The sequence below is a fragment of the Aythya fuligula genome, chromosome 5 (assembly GCF_009819795.1).
Source record: "Aythya fuligula isolate bAytFul2 chromosome 5, bAytFul2.pri, whole genome shotgun sequence".
Classification (NCBI taxonomy): Eukaryota; Metazoa; Chordata; class Aves; order Anseriformes; family Anatidae; genus Aythya; species Aythya fuligula.
This window is the reverse complement of record NC_045563.1, coordinates 58,401,872-58,423,556: the sequence shown is the minus strand read 5'-3', so window position 1 is coordinate 58,423,556 and position 21,685 is coordinate 58,401,872. Positions and strand designations below refer to the sequence as shown.

Sequence of the window (21,685 nt, the reverse complement as noted above, 5' to 3'; positions counted from 1 at the left end):
GCACCAATGGGTTGTAAATCTACACCACCTTAACTCATTGGATGGCTGTTTTCTTACAATTTACTCTTCTTGAAGTAGCAATATTGTCTATAGTCATTTAGTCATATCCGTTTTGTTTAACTCAAAGGTTTTTGTCATGAACAGTGTCCTTCTAAAAAAAAAAAAAAAAGATCTTTTCCTGCAGGACAGCTGAAATTTTAATACCCCAACTTTGTATTTGACCAACTTAGTCCATTTGAAATTAAGTTACCGCAATGAATTAACATGCTAGTCTTTCACTTTTGACATCTAGATTTAAAATACAGAAGGAATAATTGCAAGTCCATGTTTGTAACAGAAATAACAGAACCATGACACATTACTTGTAATGATTCTTTGGTTTAGTCTGAACACTGAAAGAAAGTGTTAATTGCATGTCAAGACTGTAGTGTTCATTAGTACAACTCAGTGCAAAGTTCATGTAGTATCATCTCACATGGAATTTAAACTGAGATTATTATTCCTTCGGAGTAGTGAATGCTTAATGGGTTACAGACAGACAAAGAACCCCGTGTTATAATGACCAGAAGAGTCTTATTGGAATCGCTGAGGCCAATGAATATGAAGCTGAGAATTTGGCCCTGAAGTTTCCCAAAAGGGGAAGAAAAAAAAAAAAAGTATCAGGTTAGTTGTTAATTCTAAAAAGGTTACCCATTATAAAACAATTGATGAAGGTACGTCAAAAAATCAGATTGTGACAGCAAAATTTGATGCATATGCATCATGGCATTATATGGTGCAAAGCTAATGTGTGTTAGTTCCAATCTATTAGGATTTAATTTGAGATTCAGAATAACGTCACGTAATGGTGATCCATTAATGCTAGTGATTACATGTCTTTCATAATTTCGCTGGATTTTCCATTATTTTCCAGAACTGTAATATGGTACCATAAAATTATTCTGCTAGATTAATTGAACCCACAGAGGGGTAAGATTTGATGCACATTGTTCTGATTTGCACTGAATTATTTTAAAAATATCAGTGAATTTTTCATTTTAATTATAAGAAAAAATCTCTGATAAAGAATAGTCTATTATAGTCTCCCAGGAAAAAGCCTGAAAGAGCCTAGAGGAGGTCTGGTTCTTCCTACAAGCCCTTCCCAAATGTTGATGTTGGTTGTAATAGGAAATACATTCTAACATACATTATTTTGTATACCACTGACAGAAAAAAAAAAAATAAATGTTGAATGTCAGACATAAATTAACTAATGTTTAAACTTCAGAAACAAAATGTAATTCAATATATCCTGATTTGTTTGTATTAACAAGGAAATTCTCAGCTCTCTACAATGTGTGCAGGAGCTGCTTCAGCGAATAACCCAAACGAATATTAGAATGGAAAGTGAATTAAATGCACTGAAAGAAGAATATCAGGTCAGATTTTTCTTGATTAGACAAGCTGCTACTATCTGTTATGTATTTTTTAAGTCTAGGGCTGTTAAAGACATCTGTGTGCTTTTCAGAACTTTTGACCTCACTTCCATTGCTCCCTCAGCTCCTTAACTGTCAGCATGAACCTTGAAATGCAGTCTTATGGTTTCCCTCTTTGAGTTCTCCCCCTAAAGTAAATCATGGTTGCCACTCCAATCAACTGTTTCTGGAGGGTAAAAGCAGAATGTTTCTATGGTTGCTTTCAAGTATTTTGAAATCAAATGATTTTATGACTTGATTCTTTTAATTCATTTGTATATAGATATAAATTTCTTGTTCCCGAAAAATACTTCAAATTTCAGGACTTCAGAGCCATTGTTTGTCCTCAATTTTGTTAGAGCAAAGAGCCTAACCAAGAATATTCCCTAGTCATTTTTTACTGTGTTGTCTGTCATATTTATGCGAAGGGTGGTAAGTAGTCATGGGATTGCAGTGTTCTTCTTTGAGATTATAAATAAAATAAAGAAAATTAACAGCTTAGATTTTAAATTATACTACCAGTCAGACTGGCACTGAAGATTAAGGTCATTATCTTTTCTCTTCAGATATTCCATGCAGAGTTCAGCTACAACTATTAATGGGATGATTAATAATTATCCACTGTATTTATTATAATTTATACGATTGCAACTATTCTATTCTTTGCTTTGCCTTTAAGGCAAAGGTTTTGAACTAGCATCTCAGTTTCAAATTAAGCTTTCTATGTGCATATATACTTTTGTTTCTAAGTAAATGCTTCTAACGCTAAATTGAAATTTAATTTGCTTCACGTAAGTCTTAAACTTGTCTTTTTATAGGTGTAAGCAGTTTGCCTTCTGCCACAATATAAGTATGTGAACTTTGCATTTTGACTGAACAAGTAAATTTATAGATGAGTCTAGGTTCCTGCATTTAGTCCAGAGTGTTGGCTTTTCATGACTTCAAATTATTTGATCTGACTGCTCTAGAGCCAAGAAGAGATGTTTCTCGGCCTGGAGAATAGTTCCACTAGTTCATCATGAATCTTCAGCATTCTCCAATTCATTTTTCATATAATTTGCTTTACTAAAAGGTTTAAACGTGACAAGGCACAGTTTAAGGTTACTGAAATGTTAGTATTAGGTTAGTTTCTTGGCACACTTTAAACTTTTGACCACGATCAATTGAGGCAATTCTACAGGCAAGGAACTGTTAAAAGTAGCATGCTTTTTAGTAAACTGTTGTTTACATGTTGGCTTATCAGCAGAAACAGTGAAATATCTGGGTTAGTTGCTATTCATATGACACTTTTTTTTTGTTAGTGAGAAGGTAATGTGCATTTTATTGTAAGTTGATTAAAATGAATTTGCAAAGAAAAGCAGAGGCTTGAGATAACTGGTTTGTAACCTTACCAATGATGATTTTCATAATAGGGGGGCCCTTGAGGAATCTCAAGTGAATCTTATGTGTTCTGGTTCTTTCCAGATGAACTTTGGCAATTATTTTGATTTGTCAAAAAAATATCTGTCTCTATTTAAATGGTCACCATGAAATATTGTTGCTTTTTACAGCTGCTGGTTTTGCTGACCGTTTGAGACAATTACCAGGATGTTAGCTGCTTATTTTGCCTTGTCATTTTTAAAGCAAGAAATGGAACTTATTTATAAGGAGCTTACTATTTGAATGCTCTACCCACTTTACTGTTGATTTGAGAGCTATTGCTTTTGTTTTTACTGATTCTAGAATCTTAATATGATGAGTAGGTTGTGCAGATCACATTTTATTCCTATGCTCTATCCTACATTCCTGTCACATTTATGAATCTTGGAGTCATTGTACAGTACTATGGAAATATTTTTTTCTTTTACTCACAAAAATAATTCTACTTAGTTTTTGGGCTTGAGATGACTGAATACTTGCAAAATAACATTCAAGTAAGGTCATATTGGCCTTTCTCATTTATCTGTGGATACACAGTGCTAGGATACAAGAGTATCTAATAGTGCAGAAAAGCAAGCTAAAGTTTCTTAGTGACAGTATATATGAGAATGCAACGAATTCGGGTATTCTCTTCTATGCAATTGTCTTTAACATATATTATTCTATTCATCAGCTACTCCCAAGATTTCTTCTTTATATAGTCTGGAATAAATAGGCAACTGATATTTCTTCCTATCTAAATAATAGATTATTTGATCAAATGGAAGAAGAAAGCTTACACTGCAAACTATCTCAACACAGAGACAACTGTGTTCTATCTATTTGTGTAACGTATTATCAAAGGAAATGTACCTACTAGGGATGGGCTTGCTTCTGTTAGTCTTGTTTGCAACCGAACAGAAAGCAGAGCTTGTCTAGGAAGGGGTGGTGTGAAGGTCTTTTGATGATACGTGTTCTTGAATCACAGGACTAATACATACGTAAATTTCAGTTCCACTAATTCCACAAGTCACATGTAAACCCAGTGCGGATTTAACTAAGATGATCTTGCTGACTTTGGCATAGGCAAGTTCAGCTTTGCAGAAGTGCTGGGGCAATATGTATGTGCAGTAAGGATCCATCCACCGGTCATTCCGACATCTCATTTTTTCAGGATTAATTAGCATTCTCACTACTGAATACTTTCACTCGGTATCCCTCCAAATCAGGAAATTTCCCCTTCTTGGTCTCCAAAGCAAGAATATTCTTATTATATTGATTGATTGATTGATGTGTTTATAATGAATTTGGCTTTATTTTGTACTGCACACCTGTCTCCATAAATTTCAAACTTCAGTGCTGTAATAACACTGTATTATAGAGATGATGAGGATGCTATGTTTATTTTTGGAAGATGCATTTTATCTGTTGATATTCTACTAAGGGTCTTCAGGATTTTAAGTGTTTACAGTTAGTTAATGTTAACCCTACACCTACAGGTGTTATTCTGATGTTATACAGGTGTTATACTGCTTCTAATTACGTCTGTGATGATTATAAGAAAGTACTTTGGACAGTTTATTTTGAAACTATTGTTACTTCAAAAATGTTTCAGTAGGATAGGGTTAACTGAGAGGGCCCAATATTGGGTAGGTATCTTAGTGAGTTCTTATGTTAAACGGGCAAAGCTAAGGTTTGCTTTGGGAGTGGAGATTTTCAAGGAAAGTTTAGGTGAGGCAGCAACTCTTCTTTTTTTTCAGTCAGGTACTTTAATTTACTACTTGTTTTGTTGTAAGAACTATGCTGTGAAGAACCATTGCATTCCACCTCAGAGGAGGTTGAATTTAAGCCACATTTATCTTGAAAGATTAAAGAATCCTTTATTTAGAGAAGCAGAGGAGGTTCATCAAAGAAAGGAGATCTTAGACTCCTGGTTTGTAGAACTGTATGAAAGGTGCTACATCTGTGTGCAATTATACAGACAATGTATTGTTGAATTGTCTCACCCTTTTAATTACATAATCTGTTGGAGAAAATTCATTACATTATTATGAACGTCTTTTTCCTTGTGTATAAAAATGCAAGGTAGTCTGCATTTTCTGAGTGTTATACCTGTAAAATATGTTTATATTAATAGAATAGATTAATTCAAATAAGCGTTTTTAAATTGTTGGCAAGTGAATCAAGAAGTAGACCCACTTTCAGTTGAAAGGTTAAGTAAAAAGGAATTGCTTTAGAGTAATGCCCTCATATCTTAACATTTTTCATGTAGACTTTCAAAAAAGCTCAGCAGAGTCATAAATATATAGCTGCTCATATAGCTACATACAGTAATGTTTACATTATCAAATATATGCGTCATCTAAATAGTAGGTAATGGATGCAGTAAGTCCTTTATCTTTCATATTGTTTGCTATAAAAGTGTAGTAGGATAAAAATTCCAACAATACCTGAGGAGTGTCAGAAGTTACTGTTGATTTACACAAGTGCTTTAATTTGGCACAGTAAAGCTGAAACATTTAAACAAAAAATATCGTGAGTACAATTAAGATGGTATAAAAACTTTATATTACTGTTATTTTAACACACACTTATTCTGTTTCAGTGACGTAATATAAATTAAAGGATAATCAGATATTGGAACATGAAGTGTTTATTATATAGCTGTTTTAGAGTTTGAAGCTTACACCATTTGTAGGCTAGGTTAATAAACAAATTAGGAAGAAAAAGTGATCGGAAAATATTGTCTTTGGCTATACAGTAGTTTTTTCCCTAAGTACTTTCTTTAAGGTCTAGATTGTGCTACATTTCACATTTCTCATCTCTGGACTTTATATTACTTTTTCAGCACATTAAAACTTATGCAGTGAAACTGAATAATGGCAAGTGTTTTTATACCCTTTTATAGCCATTTCTTTTTTCATAACCTCCCCCTGTTTCCTGTTAGCTAAACTATAAGCACCTTTCTGTTAATTTATGAAAATTATTGTTGAGATAGCACATTATCACTGATCTGTATGGCACTTTCAGCATGTTAGAAGCAAAGGTCCAAGCAACATAAAACACATCAAAATTCATTAATGTGGTATTGATTATTTTTTGGATAATTAATTTTATTGCAGACCCTTGAAAGAGATAATGAGCTGCAAAGGGAGAAGGCAAAGGAAAATGAAGAAAAGTTCCTTAATCTTCAGAATGAGCATGAGAAAGCACTGAGAACTTGGAAAAAAGATGTAGGTTTATTAAATTAAATGTTATAGTATTAAAAGATTTTTGAAGTAGCCATCAAGCATTTCAGGTAATTCCTAAAAGCCAAGAAAATATTGTAGAAATACTACAATAAAAACAACCAATTCCTTTTCTAATAATGCAGACGCATCTAGAAATTAATATTTAGGAGAAATGGTGCTTTCTGTGCTATGAAAGCTCAGGGAAGTTCTATAAAGCAAGAGTCCCAGGGTATTAGTTGTTGTCCTGAATTAAAAATATTCCAGAATTACACAATTACTATTACCTAGACACAGAAGCTGTTATAACTTTTTAACTTACATGGATTGAATTTTGTCTATTTTTCAGAATAATTTTATACACAGTTCATTCAGAGAATACCAGCACTTCTAGGCTGGTATTCTAGGTTCACTCTTGTACCCTGAAAAAACTATTGGTGGTAAGCTGTTATACCCTCTGGTGTGGAAAGGAAGGAAAACAAACAAAAAACAACAACATAGGTTGATTAAAGTGGCATATACTGAAGGTAATTCTGAAGGACTGTATGCCCAGAGACTTGGGGGGTGGGCAAAAAGCAATCTCCAACTGAATCGGGTAGAGATGCTGAAGGCTTGCATTGAAGCGGGGGGTCCTCATTTGAAAGGAATTATTTAACAAGTACTGTGGAGTGAAAGGAGATTAAAAAAGGTAAAACCCTGTATATTCTCTCAGTGAATTCACCTCTGCATACACCTAAACAATAGTTTGTCTTCAACATTTGGCATCTTTTCTATGCTTTCATTATTTTTAAATACTTCAGTAATTGCTAACTATTTAAGAATGAGGTATTTTAGCTGTAAAAATGGCGTGCAATAATAAATGTACATGCACAAGTGAGTAATACTTCTTCAATAAGACACGGTCTGCTTTGTGTGTGGAAATTAGATTCTATCAGCATGTGTTTAATAGCCTCTTTTGTCTTCTACATACTTGGCATCTATTGCCAGAAGGGATTTGAAACTGGTGGACTGATTGTATCAGCGAGGCTGTGGGGAAATCTTAGGCCTGTTGTCCTAACTCTTTGAGCGCAACCACTATGGACATGACTATGGGCTTGAGACTACAAAATACCTGCACTGTTCTGATGCTCGCTGCTCTGAGGAGAAAAGATTCCATCTTACTAATTTCTCGCAGAGGCTTATACCCTAGGTTCTTGTATAGACATGGAAATTGGCCCTGTTTATTTCTCAGAAAAGTTTCTATCTTCTCTTTAGAAGATACCTCCACACCCCAAATCTTTTTACTGTGACTAGAAATTTGGACTTTTAATTTCGTAAAGCCTAGCATCATGATGGATAACATTAACATTACACGCTCTTCTGAAAATATTTGCTAATGAAATGAAGGTATTTCTGTAAAGTTGCCTTTTTTTTTTTTTTTTTTTTCCTTTACAGACTGTCTATTTGACCATACTTCTTGTTCTAAGTAGAAAAATGTGATTGTTACATACTCACTGAAGAAGCATTGGTCACTTGAGGCTATTTACAGAAGTAGTTCCACGCAAATTACTTATTATAGTTCCTTGAAAATGTAGATAGAGAATGAATACTTACTAGCATGTTTATCTTTGAGCAGAAAAAAAAACTATAAATACAAATCCTACCTTTTGGAGAGTTACAACCTGAAGTAAATGAACAAAGCCCAAATAATATATATATATATATAAGATGATAATGATTAAAATCTTGGTGTGAACGAAAAGTTTCAAAATTGTCTTATTTTGTGCATTCCTCAGCATCTATACATTCTTCTAAGTTGTTGATACTGGTGTAACATGCCATTTTTCATATTTGAACATGCAGAAAAGATCTATGTATGTGTGTTTTCTGCTTTGTTATAGGAGGAAAATATGAGAAGAGAGATAGCCACTATAAAAAATGAGCTGAATTCCCTTAAGGGGGCTCAAGGATGTCTTGAAGATTATCCTCCTCCTCTGGGAAACCAGTATGCTGAGCAAGTGGAAAGTCCACAGGTAAGTGTATCTAACAGCTGCAGTACTTTGCATTTCTTCCTAAAAATAAATAAATTAACCTTAGAGAATGAGAGACACGGCAGTTTTTCTAGTCTGGCTCTTATGTCCGCTGATCTTCCCTTGACATTACTTAAGCCTAGAAATTTCTCTTGTAGCCAATGATCCAAGACCCCATTAAAATTTACTGTACCCAGAGAAAGTTTCCCTTTCTTCTAGAGGGCACTTTTACCATAGAAACTTGGGATGTTCATTATTCTATTAGATATATAGCAATTATCTTAAATAATGTAATGCATCTTTCCAAAATCACATTTCACATATGTATTTCGCATAGGTGCTTCTCAAATGCTATGTGCAGATGCACTGACCCTTTACATGCATGCAAGTTCCCTGTAATTGTGGAAGTTCAAATCGACTTCTACTCAGAGGAACAAATTTGAGCCTACGTAACATGGGACAGATCAGAATTTTCACCTTATCAGCAAATAGATAACCTAAGGCCTTTAATTTTAGTTCAAACAAACTAAACAGCCTTTATTTTGCTGCTTCTGTTTAAGAATCAAAGGCATAGTAAGCTGTACAAGTTATGAATGCAGGAGGTAGATGACTCGTTTACGCAGTGCAGCTTGAAATAAATTGAGCTTGCATTGCTGCGTGAGCCAAGTCTACATTCAGTTCTATATTCAGGGCATGTATGAGAACTCAGCAAGTGATAAGGTTCATGAAGATGGCCTTTTGGAGCAAAAGGATAAACACTTAGCACTATAGCTATGTGTTACCTACTTGAACTGGATTGCAAACTTATATTCCAGTCTTTCATATGACTGAAAAAAATAGAGTCATAAGTTATAAGAAGCTTTTCTTCTGTGTTGAGTATAATCTGTTGTTCGGTTGAGCATTGACTATATCTCTTTTCCATTCATTTTTACATTCAGATAATGGTTTATCCTTCACAGAAGGGAAAACTCATTCTGAATATCTCTGATTTTTGCTTTTAGTGTTAGGAAGACACTGGGTGGAAACTTATTGATGTTTTTTCAGAACTAGGCTGTGAATTGACAGTGAAAAAACAACCAAAAAAAAAAAAAAAAAAAAGGATTTAGAAGAACAAAAGAATTTCTTCACGATACATGCATGCTATGTTTATAGCACACATCCATCCATACACACGTAAACATATGCACATCTGGTGTGTGCTTAATAATGCAATGGAAATTAGACTTGACATGAGCACTCGTCATGCAATAGCTGTATGAATTCTACAAGGTATAATGTAGAATTATGGGGAGGAGTTGTGTAACTTTGAAAAATCTTGTATTTCATTTTAATTCAAAGAAAAAAATATATATTTAAGATGCAGAAACAAAGCACGCTGTCAGCCATTTATGAGAAACTGTACTTGTGCTTACTGAGAAAATCCCATGTGTTTTAAGGTCGATAAGCCTGAAGCATGTGCTTAAAAATGGTGAAAACAAATGGAGGTTTCATCTAAATAGGTATCTTTACCTATCTTACAGTGAATTGCCATACCGCTTTGTGTGGTAAGATTGTAAGATTTCAAAAGCTTGACGAGTTAGTTGGAGTAAAATCCACAGTGGAACACTGTCGAGAAATTAGAGGATATGCAGCAGATTGTATTGGTCATTCTAATTTGTACTATTTCATTTTGTATTAGTAATGAGGTAGTGTCTCGTATAACATAAAAGGGCAGCATTGTCGGTTATGTTTAGATAGAGTTGGCTATGGTTTAGATGAAGGAAGCATTGCAAGAAAATAAAAACTGTGTTTGTTTTTACACCCAGTACCATCTGAAGTCCCTGTGATTATTTGCGGGGCATGAAATTTAGCGTGTATGTAAACTTAATACAAATCACCTGTGGAACAGGAATTAAGCAAAAACCTTCTTTTAAAGAAAACTACAAAGTCAGACCTCATTTCAGAGACAAATTCATACCTGAATAATTACACCCATGTTGGCTTATGCATTGCAATTTAGTTAAACTAAATGTGAAGCATGGTAAAGTTATATTTAACTTGTAATGCAGTTGTGTACCACTATAGAACAGGACTACACCGAGCAGCAGGCTATTTATATTATTGTGCTTGCAATACATACTGGGAGAGCTGGTTTTGAGAAAGCTTTGAATTTCATACCATGAAATATGTTGTTGAGGGAAAGGTCGTCTTAGGTTAGATGTATGTTGTGTAGATGTATTTTACTAACTTACAGGGGGAGAGAAATAAAATCCAGATTTGGAAGTTTCGATATTTAGGCTTTGTAGTTTAGGCATCTTACACGTTATTTTTGAAAGGATGAACAGGTGTTTGAAGTTCACGGAAACTAGGTGTAGTCAGCCTTTCAGAAAATCTGGAGAGGAATCATGCAGTTTTTCTCCCTTTCTAAGAACGTTTTTTTCAGGTTTGTTTCAGATCCATTCAACAGTTCAGCCCATACCAACAAATGGGGTAGGTTCTATTGCAGTAGGTCTATACCTGTACAAAATGAAGTTATGTGGGGTTGTTTTTGTTTCTGTCTAAAGAAACAGCTCTTAGAAGCAAGAGGGTATGAAGGGACTGTGGCTTTTATGAAAGAAAAAGTAAGTTTCTAGTATTTGTATTTGAAAAGAAAAGCTTTAAAATGTGATGCCAAGGCTGCACGTAACCAAGAAGTAGAATCAGCTAATTAAAAGATTATTAAATCTTTTTTTTTTTTTTTTTTTTTATTTATGATTTCAAGTTAGTCTTTACAGGGGAGAGGATTTACCCCACCCCTACCCAAAAAGAGGACAAAAATCAGACAAATTGAAGGTGGAATATTTGGCAAAGAAATCTGATTTCAGTTCCTCTCCATTTGCCATGACTCCTCCCTTCCCCAAATCAGCAAAGCTGGGAGCGTCAGGATGTTTCTGTGACCTGTAGAAAATCGTTTCCTGCAGATTTGTATTGTACATCATCTACTACCACACCACTGCAATAATCCTATTTTTCACCACTGCCTGTGCACCTCCCCACATTTTACAATACACTTTGTCCTCCCCAGAGATCTGATGCAACACATAGCTCTTGTAACTCCCTCCCACATCCCAGCCTTCCTTCTGCAACACCTCCAGCCACCCAAGTATCTTCAGCTTCTTCTCTTGTCTTTTATGGACTAAGCAGTGCCCCTGCTCCCTCCCACAGCTACCTACTTTTATCTGAGCCAGCATGTGCTCCTGCCTTCAGCTGTCAAGAACAGAACAGATAAATGATGCCTTGTCTTTTCCCTTTTTCTTTTCTTTTTTTTTTTTTTTTTTTTTTTGTGTGTGTGTGTGGAGGGAGGGAGGGAGGAAGGAGGGCTAGGCAAGTGGATGGATTGTTTTTTTTTTGTTTAGGGTGTTTCTTCAGTTCAGCTTCCAGTTGTCGCAGAACTTTATGGAATTTAACATCTTTCAGGCTTCTACTCCTGTTGAGTTCGATTGTTCAGGTTCAAAATCCAGCTGGGAGGGAATGAGGAATGAGCAGTTTAATCAAGTGAAAATTCGTAAGACATATTTGCCTCTGAAACAGTTAAAAATACCAGGTGGTTTGTTAGAAGAAGAAAAAAGTGTTAATGTGTGTATGCATGTGTTTGAATGTAATTAGCAATTATGCAGGTTTTTTCCACATGTAATTACTGAGCAGGTCACTGATCTAGCCTGCAGACAGAGGGAGTAATCCAGTCAGAAGATGTTGAAAACATCTTCCTTCCTCTGAAAAACTCTGTCAATCAGTGTACTTTTTTTTTTTTTTTTTTTCCTGTGGGCTGTAATATAGTAGGGCATAATTTCTTTCCTGCTCTTCTAGGGTGCTGACCTGCCTTTTTTTTTTTTCCTTCCCATTTACATTAACTTGGTGTATTTCAGGAGAATGGTCTTTGGCTTTCATCAGAATAGTGAAGACTAATTCAGGTCTTGAATTTAAATTTAATCAGAGACTCTAGTGGTTTATTAAACTATTTGTAATTTTTTTCCCCCTTGTGCTAGAGTGGTCAAGAACCATCAAAATACAGTGAAATGCAGACTATTCAGAATGAAAACGAGAGTATGCAATCTATACTAAGAAAAGACAGTATTCTTGGACATGAAGATGAAATTGAAGTAAAAAACTCCTTAAGCACTGAGGAATTACAGATAGAGCAAAGTAATAAGATTACCCGGATAGTAGAGATAAGTAATATTGTTGATAAAAAGGATAACTATTTACATTACAGTATGTGATAAGAGAATGCTCGAGTCCTGAATTGAATATTTTTTTCTACTAACAACAGTAAAATTCTTGGTGTCAGTAATGCTAATCTGTGATAAACTCACAAGGCTCTGAATGAAAATACAGTACTTCTGCTGGCTGCCCTGGGACATAAAGTTAGATCTGTGTATTGTCACTCCTCAAGCTGTTGCAATACCTTCTCCTGTATGCCATTTCAGAAGTGAGTAAGGGTTAAGACGAACTATGTATTTAGAAGTGTACGAAAGCAAAAACAAGGAAGAACTTCCCTTTCCCATAAAACAATGAAAATGGGCACAAGACTGCTTGCCCTGCACATGAAAGTGAAAGTCTGTTCCTGGGGAATAATATTTTGATAAACACATAATACTTTCCTACCCAAAGTACTTTATAACTCCACTAAGTATTTTTTTTGAAGCCTAAAGAAAATGTACTTAAGTCTTTAATGCTTAGTTTCTAAAATTGTAACAAAGGTAAGTGGAAATTTAAAAGATTATTGACTGTAAAATTATTGCTTTAAAGGATCAGTGCTCATAGCATCCAAGCGTATTTTTCAGAAAACACCTTTCTGATGTTGAAATGCTTTAGTTATTCCTCACTGGCTCACTGCCATCAAGTTGTAGGAGATTGCTTTTGGTACGAACATAGTTGCTTAATTGGGTTTGGCTTCTGTTTTGGTTTTTATTAGCTAGAAATGCCATTTCCAAAAACCAAAGACAAATAGTCACAGTAGTAGACCACTGACAAACTTTGTTAGACAAACATGGGTTGATTAAGCGTGTTATAGTTTCATATAACACCCTTTCAATAAGGCTGGCAAATACCAATTGGGAAATATTTCAATATATATTCAATATAATCCATGACTAAACTGTATGGAATGTTAATATATTTTCTATTTGAACAGGCTATAAGTATTTTATAAATTACAATAATATTTGTCTTCAGCAATTTTTTGCTTTATTTGTATGTGTATTGAAATATTGCTCTAATGTAAGAAAAATCTGTATTGATACTAACCTTGAAACTATATTTGGAAGCTTTAAACTGTGAAAACATTGCTTTATTTAACCTCTTCATCATCTATTGCTAACTAGAGAATACACTTTAACAGATTTACAAGTTCCTGAAAACAGTTTTAAGGATGAAATTAATGTTGCTAGCCATTATGAAGAAAAGCAAAGGGAGGTTTCTCCCAGGAATACCCTCTGCACAGATACTGATTTAATTACCCAAGGACAGACCTCTGAAATACATGTCGCTGAGTGCAAAGAAGCAGAAAATCTAGGAACTACACATAGAATGCTACTGGAGGAAAGCAATGCGAATTTAGAACAAAAGCTACAGGACAGCACTGATCCAGTGGCAGCATGCCACACAGAAACGAGAAAGGTATTTTTAGACAGCACTGACACAGTTTTCTATGAGCAAAATGCGAGTCAAGATGCCCATTTTAGTAAGCAAGAATTGTGTAATACTACACACGAATCAATTTGTACTGAGGCAGACAAACAATCAAATACTATAGAGCACAACAGTGTCCTTATGTCTGAAGCATCTGAAAAAGAGTCTGAAGCAGTTTCCTGCGTTGAGAAGAATGTTGTGTGTGAGCGAACGACCGATAATCATCAAGCGAAAGAATTCAATTTTGGCATCCTTCCTTATGCTAAGGAGAACTCTCAGACAGAATACCAGAAATGTAGCTTGCTGGACAGTGATAATTATGTAGGTAACATATTACATAGAACAGAAAAGATCTTGTTAAAGCTGAGTGGTTTGCACAGAAATAAGTTTCCTTTTAAACAGACAGATGTAGATGCTGAAGAAAGAAATTACAATGACAAAGACAGAAACATGAACAGAAATAGTGCACTAAGGAGTACTGGGTTTCCAGCTACTGATGCTCAAAATACACCCTCTGTTTGTTGTAATAATGCAAGTGCCAGTGCTGCTGCAAAAGAACACAGTAGTAATATGCCTGTTACAGGTACTTCAAATTTATGCCCTGAAAAAGTAGACAGAGGAATAAATGTGGATGATACGCGCAGCAAACAAACTGAACAAGGCAGTACTGAGCAATCAGGAGGTGATACAAATACATGCACGCTGAATGCTGAAGCTGTATCTCCAGTAAAGGCTGCTGATCTTGAAATAACTGCTCATAAAGTCGCAACAGATGGAATTAGTACAGAAAATTTTTTTCTATGTGAAAAACTTAATGATGATATTCAGACACAGTTCATCAAGAATGGACATTCCCTGGAGATTAATGATAATTCAATAAATAATGCATTGTTAAAAGAGAAAAAAGGATCACTGCACAGTACAGTTCCAGGAAGGAAGTTTGCTGAGGGTCACCTGAAAGAATCATGCTCTTTACCCATGAGAACATCTGGAAATTTAGTAAATGTAAGTGGAAGGTCATCCTTTGATCTTTCAACTTCAGATAAAAAAGCTGAGAAAACTCCAGTATACTTCAGTTTTTTAGACCTTGGTTCTTGTTCAAGAGTAAATCAAATGAGAAGTCAAGTTACATGGACTTCAGCTGCCAAAGAACCTCCCATTTTGAAAGAGAAACTACCATGCCTAGTGGAAAACAGAAAGGTTATTTCAAAAGCACAATGTCAGAGTCCCGATGAAAACGTTGCCAAGAGAGAAAAAGGACTAGGTAAGAAAAAAGCATGCTTTGAAGTACGTATTGACTAGATTAAAAAAAAAAAAAAAAAAAAAAGTGTTTTTTTTTTTCCTGCATTTAAGTAGTGTAGCATTAGAAAACATGTTGTCATTTTTGTGGCAAAAAAAAAAACAACAACAAAACAAAACCCCCCCCCACACAAAAAAACTGATTGATGAAAGATAGCCTGAGAAATCTAATAGTATAAATACAGCTAAGTAGCTTTTTTTTATTTAATCAATTTAAATCAATTGATTAAATCAACTTTTTCTCCTATTTCCTTAGTGAAAGAAAAGCAGTGTAATGGAATTTTATAGGCATTTGAAACCCTAATGTGGTGTGTATTTATATACTTTATTGTGCATCTTCAGTTCAGATGGACACTCAGAACCATCTGAATGTGTGAAAGATTATTCTCTGAAGCTTTGTAAATCACACTAGGCTGTTGGGAGTTCTCGATGAGGTTTTTCATCTTTTGTTGTTGACACTTGGTGATTACTTGCTGAGCAATATTTTGCCTTCATAAAAATAAACATTTTATTCCACATTTATACATCATTACTAAAATGCAGGAAGAACTATATTTTAGATTTGTTTTGCAATAAGATTAGTGCTATTACTCCTGTATTTATTTACTAAAAATGCCATTTTAAAACTCAATCTCTTACCAAAGTAATAAAAACATTTCTATATCCACAGTAAAATGACTTCAAAATATTTGTAGATATTCCTCTACTTCAGTAACTGGACAGAGTAAAAGGTATTTTAAGCACTGCCTTCCTTTCTCAAAATAAAGCTTATACGTGAATTCTATTCTGAACAGGTATATGCTGTAAGCTTAAAAAAAACAGACAATCTGTTATCCTCTGGAACAAATTAAAGCCCTACTTTTGTTGAAAAATGGCATTTTGGTTGCTTAGATGTTTTCCAAAAGAGCTAGGCCTGCAGTGTAGGGTGTTTGTATCTATTTCAGGTTTTGCTGATGTAGTGTTTTGTACTTCGCCCCTTCAGTGTGTGAACAGAATGGAAGCCAACCCCTTGGTTTTGCAGCCAGTGGCAGTGAGATGGAAAACCATCAGTTTGGTTTCCTAATATTGTTCACGTATTATGATTTGAAGTTTATAGGTGATCTTGTTTCTGTAGTTGGTCTCTTGCATGTGTTTATTTCTATACACACGATTATTTGAAGCTCAGTTTCAGATGAGCCTCTGTCACTAAAATGAAAGTAGCAAGGTAGCAGAATCCTGATCTCAGATGGCACATTAGTATTTCATTAACGTGAATTTCAGTAGCAGTTTCAAGAAAAATGCACAGTTGTAATATTCTTTCTGGATCTTCTCTGGAAGAAAGGATTGCACTATTTGAAGTTCTTCCATGCATTGTTTATTCTTTTCTTGCCAGACACCTTTTTGTATGCAAAGTAGAGTAATTCTAAGAAGTGAGTCTGACAAGTTCATCCAAAGGAGCCAGCAGGGATTTGAATATGACTCTAATACCACAAACGAGTTGCCTAGTGACCAGTACAGTCACCAGACCTCTTTAATTCTGGCAAAACTTCCCAGCTGAGGATCTTGGGCTGTGTTCCAGATCTGCCTCTCCCTCTCATCGTACTGCCTAATTTATATAGGTCCCTACTTCTGTTTGCTGGCCTCTCTGAATCCTGCACCTCTTGGAGAGTAGAAAATCTTACTGACAGGGCACCAAAGAATTAATTGTTGTGCTACACTTGGCACTGCAATTCCCAATATATGTTGTGTATTTTTTCAAAATATTTTCCCAGATGGGAAGAGCATTGGAATTCTGTAAGCCTGTCAGAGGGAATCCCTTCTATGGCCTAACCAAAATGTAAAATCTGCTATTTATACAACAGTTCTGGTTGCAGGGAGCAGCTATGCCGTACCGAGTAGAGAAATGAGTAGGGAATGGTCAGAATCTTCCTGGGAAGACACTGAAAAAGAAATCAAACACAAATCCCAAACCCTTTTTCTCTCTTCCCACCTGCTTCTGCTCCTGTTAATCCTCCCCCTCCTAAAAAAAAGAAAAAAGAAAAAAAAAAATCTGTTCTTAATCAACTACATTGCACAGACTTGAGGTAAAATATATTTTTATAGCTAAGTAATGATTTTACTATTATACCAGTAATTGATGGGCATCTGTGTAGTGACAAAACAGCTCCTGTTTGCATTATGAGTGATTTTGGTATGTGTATGTTTTCATCCTGCAGGTAGTTTGGTGGTTTCAACAGAATCTGCTGGTAGTACATAAAGCCTCCGCCGGACTGGAGCCTTATGCTCTGCTACATTTCACCTACTTATCTGTCCTTTTTACCTTTAGTAGATAACTATAGCCTGATTTCATGAAATCAGGTGTATCTATTTACTAGAAGACTCCTTATCTAAAAGATGTTTTGTGTCTTTCTAAACACCTTTGCATTTAGAATGTCTTTATTTCAAGTCATCCTGTAATATGATGTCGGGATGGCAGTAGTTATGTATCTTATTATCATCATCAGAAAGTGGGGGTCTTTATAGATGTGCTCTTTGAGAAAAGGCATCTTCAGTTAGAATATTAAGTATACATACACACACAATTATGTGAAATAAAAAAAAAAAAAAAAAAAGGTAAAAGCCTGCAACAGAGGTTTGGTGAATTAAGACAAAAAATACTTGAGTGGTATGTCTTTTTTTAAGATCAGAGGTAAACCAGAAATTTAGTTGCTTTACAATTAGTGCCTAGAGACTAAATTGCAGTTGTTACCATTTCCTTTTTGTCAATCAGGTTCTATCAGTTCTAACAGAGCTGCCGACACTTTGAGTACCTCTAGTATCCACCGAGACCCCCAGGGAGACCCTAGTGAGGAATGGAATGCTACAGCAAAGACTTTTTATGATTCTTCTTTTCCCACAGAACACGTAAGTCAATTAAAAATATTGCGGACCAGACCTCAGTGAGCTAATTCCACAGATATTTGTACAACTGTACGCATCTGGATACTTTAAGGCTGAGTCAATCTCCAAAATAATATCAAAAGGGCAGCAAGGCACCATTTTTCACAATTAAGGTTGATAGAAAGCAGCAGGAAAAAGTCGCAGCATATGAATCAAACAGATGCTAACCAGCCTGTTTGGGAGGGGAAGAAGTGGGTAGTTCGTTGTGTACCTTAATAAAAATCATCACCTAAAGTAGTAAAAGTAGGAGTTTAAATAAAAGGGGGGGGGGGGGGGGGGGGAGGGAAGTATCATGTAGAAGTACAAAGACATTTTACAAAGACATTTTTTCCTTTATTACTTGGTAGGAATATCTTATTTAAAAGAATCAGCTAAAAACTCAGCATACCTACAAATGAGACCCTATCAGTTTATTCCACGACAGCAGTTACTTAATGCCATATTTTATGTTATCTTACTGATTAGCACGACATTATACAAATGTGTAAAAGTGGATAATTAAAAAGAAAGCTGTTCTTTCCCACTTAGACAAGTTTGTTCAGAGTGATGCTACCGATGGCTCACACTGCGCGTTTAGATCTGTTAAACTCTCCTACTCTGTGTGGAGCTTGAACAGCTTTAATTGCTGTATTAGGGCTTGACCTAATACTAAACATAACATTCAAGAGTGATACAATTAACTTACAACTGCAATTGACTTTCCTCTCCAGAAGAGGTTCTAGAACAGTTTCTCAGGTAGTTACAGCTGCCTCTTCTGGGTGAGGTTTGAGATTAGGGCATATAGTGTTTTCAGATGACAAAATTCACAGAATCACAGAACTGTAGGGGTTGGAAGGGACCCCGAGAGATCAGCGGGTCCAACCCCCCTGCCAAAGCAGGCTCCCTAGAGCAGGCTGCCCAGGTAGGCGTCCAGATGGGCCTTGAATATCTCCACAGAAGGAGACTCCACAAACTCCCTGGGCAGCCTGTTCCAGTTGGCTGACTTCAGGAGACTGAATCAGTTCTCTTTAGTGCTACTAGCATTCATGTTCTCTGAAATTAAGAAGTGTAAAGGCTCAACTTTCCCAATAAGACTACATTTGGGAATGACAATGAGGTGGATTTTTCAGAGAATACCAAACATTATGGTGATACTTACTACGTCTCCTGCTTTTTCTCGTTGAGGTGGAGCCAGGAACTGATCAGTTAAAGTTCTTGCTCAGGAATTAAAACTCTTGCTCTTCCTTGCTTGTTTCTCCCTCACTCTCAACTGAGAACTTTTGGAAAGGAGTAGACTGAAGTTCCTAATTTACAGCTAGTAAGAAGTTGTATTTCATTTTCTGATTGTGGTTATTTTCTTTTTGTCATCTACAAGTTAAAGCTCTTATGTACAGGCTAAGTAAAAGCTGAGACGGACAAGAACAGTTTCTTGCTGATTTAACCTTAGATTAGACTTGAAGTCTCAGCCTGTGATATTGCAGCCTGCTCCTTCCTTTGTCTGTTGGTGCTGTTCTAGCACCTCCTTTTCTTAAATTTGTCATTCTATTTGACTGATACAGAAAAGCTTTGGGGAGATTAAACATAGGCTCAGCAGTCATTTTCGTTGCTCAGCTGAGTTGTTCTGACTGTACATTCATCGCTAGAGCAGACTTGTGCCTTCTTCCATTTGGGTAACTCCATTTAACCAAACCACAACACTAAACCAATAAAAAATAAAAAGAAATGCTACAGATGTATTTGAAATTCTAGTAAAAATATGAAGAACTGTTTTAAGTATTAATCTGCATATGCCCGAGCCCCAAGGTAAGGATGAACAAGAGTGCTGAGCTCAGTTTACACACAAGTCATTAACCATGTAGCCCTGCTATTCAGCAATATAAGTTTTTATGCATCTGCCACGGTATTAAAGAGAACCTTCCATATTCTTCAGCATGGGCAGTAAGATGCATTATGTTTTACTTGTATTTCATGGTGAAAATGCTGAGGATTTTTAGTTTGACATTGATTTTTTCTAATATTAGTCTGTGACAATGGGGTTTATATATACAGGTTACCTAGTTGCAATTACTTCTCCAAAAAGAGGTCTAAATGTTTGGTGTCTTCAGTAAAATCCTAGTAAAATGGCATGGCTTTATTTCATTGGCCATGTGTAAGACTTAAAGGTTTATTTTCTCTTGGATAGTTAGTTTAGCACAGATGCAGCTCCATGTGTAGGGGGCTGCAGGGGCTGTAGATGCAGTCCCATGTGCATTTTGACCAGTGATTTGCAGTGAAGTATCATCTGTTTCTGTCTGAGGCCTTTGGGGGGGGAAGAGAATGGGAGAGTGTACGTGAACAACAGTGGAATTAACAGGTTGGATGTTACTTCCTCATTGAAACAGAGATTAGTCACTGCTGAACCAAGTATCAGAACCAAAAGCATGGCAATAACATTGTAGGTGCAACAGGTTAACTGAACAATTTGCATTGTTTACTGTTAGTGTTTCAAACTTAAAGAAATGCTTGTGTGCTAGGGAAGGAAAACTTACTAATTATTAGCTTACCTAATGATATGCTGTCCCACTACACATCTTCCTGCCTTAATTTTCCTTTTCTTTAATGGAAATAGATATGTACTAAGTTAAAGACAGGTTTGCTAAAACCAAGGACCATGGCTTACAATTGATTGGGGCACGATTGCACTGCTTCCCTACTCTGTGGTCATGTGCTTGATCAGGGTATATACGAAATACTGATGAAATACTAACAAACTATTCGGAGAACAAGATCTTCAACGTACAAAGGCACCTGGTTGCAGACCTTACCGCAAATAATGGTGTTCACTTTCTAATCTGTAAAGCTAAGCAGAAAGGGAGTTAACACTATAAACCTCATGATTTTGGGTTTTGTTAATCAAGTGACTGCATAGCAATGGAAATGTCAATTGCAACATTAAACTGTTTAATTGAACTATTTATTTTGCTAGTCTGCATTCTAGGGCAGGATTGTCTTATTTTTAAATAAGACTCTTCTGTACTAAGACTTATGTTAAGCTTTGGTTTATAAAAAGTATATTAAGCCTTCAAGATTAAAGCTGAAATATGCATTTCAAATAAAACTTTTTGCAATTGACTCATTTTTCTGTTCACATTTCCTTGTCAAATTTTGCTAACATTAAGCATACAATCTGAACCTTTGTATCTGACTTCTTTGGTTATTAACTGCTACATTTTTATTCTGTCAGGTGAAAGAAGGATTTACTGCTTCACATGAGCAGAAGTCTTCTCAGGTAACTGTAACTCCAGCAAAAAGCAAAAGAATGCTTGGAGATGAAGGCAGCTGTTCTACTCATAATTCTAACATACAAAATCAAATACAAGAAATTGAGAAATTCCTCCAGTTGGAGAGACTTTGTTCATCAAGAAAAAGAAAACACGAAGACAGAGAATAAAGAACAGTGGCAGCAGCTATGAGTATGTATGTGTCTGTTAGGCACAGATAAATCACTTGCATAAACCAGAGTGGTAAAGGTATTCCTATAGAATATGGTATGTATTCATTGTGCTTTCATGTTCAATACAAAGTATAGACCTCTTCTGCTTAAAAATGGTGGAATTCCTACTAAAAGTTAGTTCTGTTTCTGCAGTCAACTGCATGTAACTTGTTACAAGTTTTGCCTGAAGTTAAAAGTTCACAAGTTTTAATAAACCTGTAAGTAATATTAAACTATTGCTTAACATTCCTCTCTTTCTTGTTCTGAAGAACTTTTGAC

At 35.5% G+C, this 21,685-nt stretch overlaps 1 protein-coding gene across 1 annotated transcript in view; it reads left to right on the top strand.

Moving 5' to 3' along the window:
* CCDC73 (coiled-coil domain containing 73) overlaps positions 1-21,364 on the top strand; it is a 54,413-nt gene extending 33,049 nt beyond the window's left edge. The window contains exons 11-19 of the mRNA XM_032188558.1: positions 1,314-1,418; positions 5,975-6,085; positions 7,960-8,091; positions 10,632-10,688; positions 11,524-11,682; positions 12,093-12,279; positions 13,448-15,001; positions 17,786-17,919; positions 21,158-21,364. Of these exons, the coding sequence (XP_032044449.1) occupies positions 1,314-1,418; positions 5,975-6,085; positions 7,960-8,091; positions 10,632-10,688; positions 11,524-11,682; positions 12,093-12,279; positions 13,448-15,001; positions 17,786-17,919; positions 21,158-21,364 (2,646 nt within the window). The remainder of the gene's footprint in view (positions 1-1,313; positions 1,419-5,974; positions 6,086-7,959; positions 8,092-10,631; positions 10,689-11,523; positions 11,683-12,092; positions 12,280-13,447; positions 15,002-17,785; positions 17,920-21,157) is intronic.
* Positions 21,365-21,685: the final 321 nt, after the last annotated feature.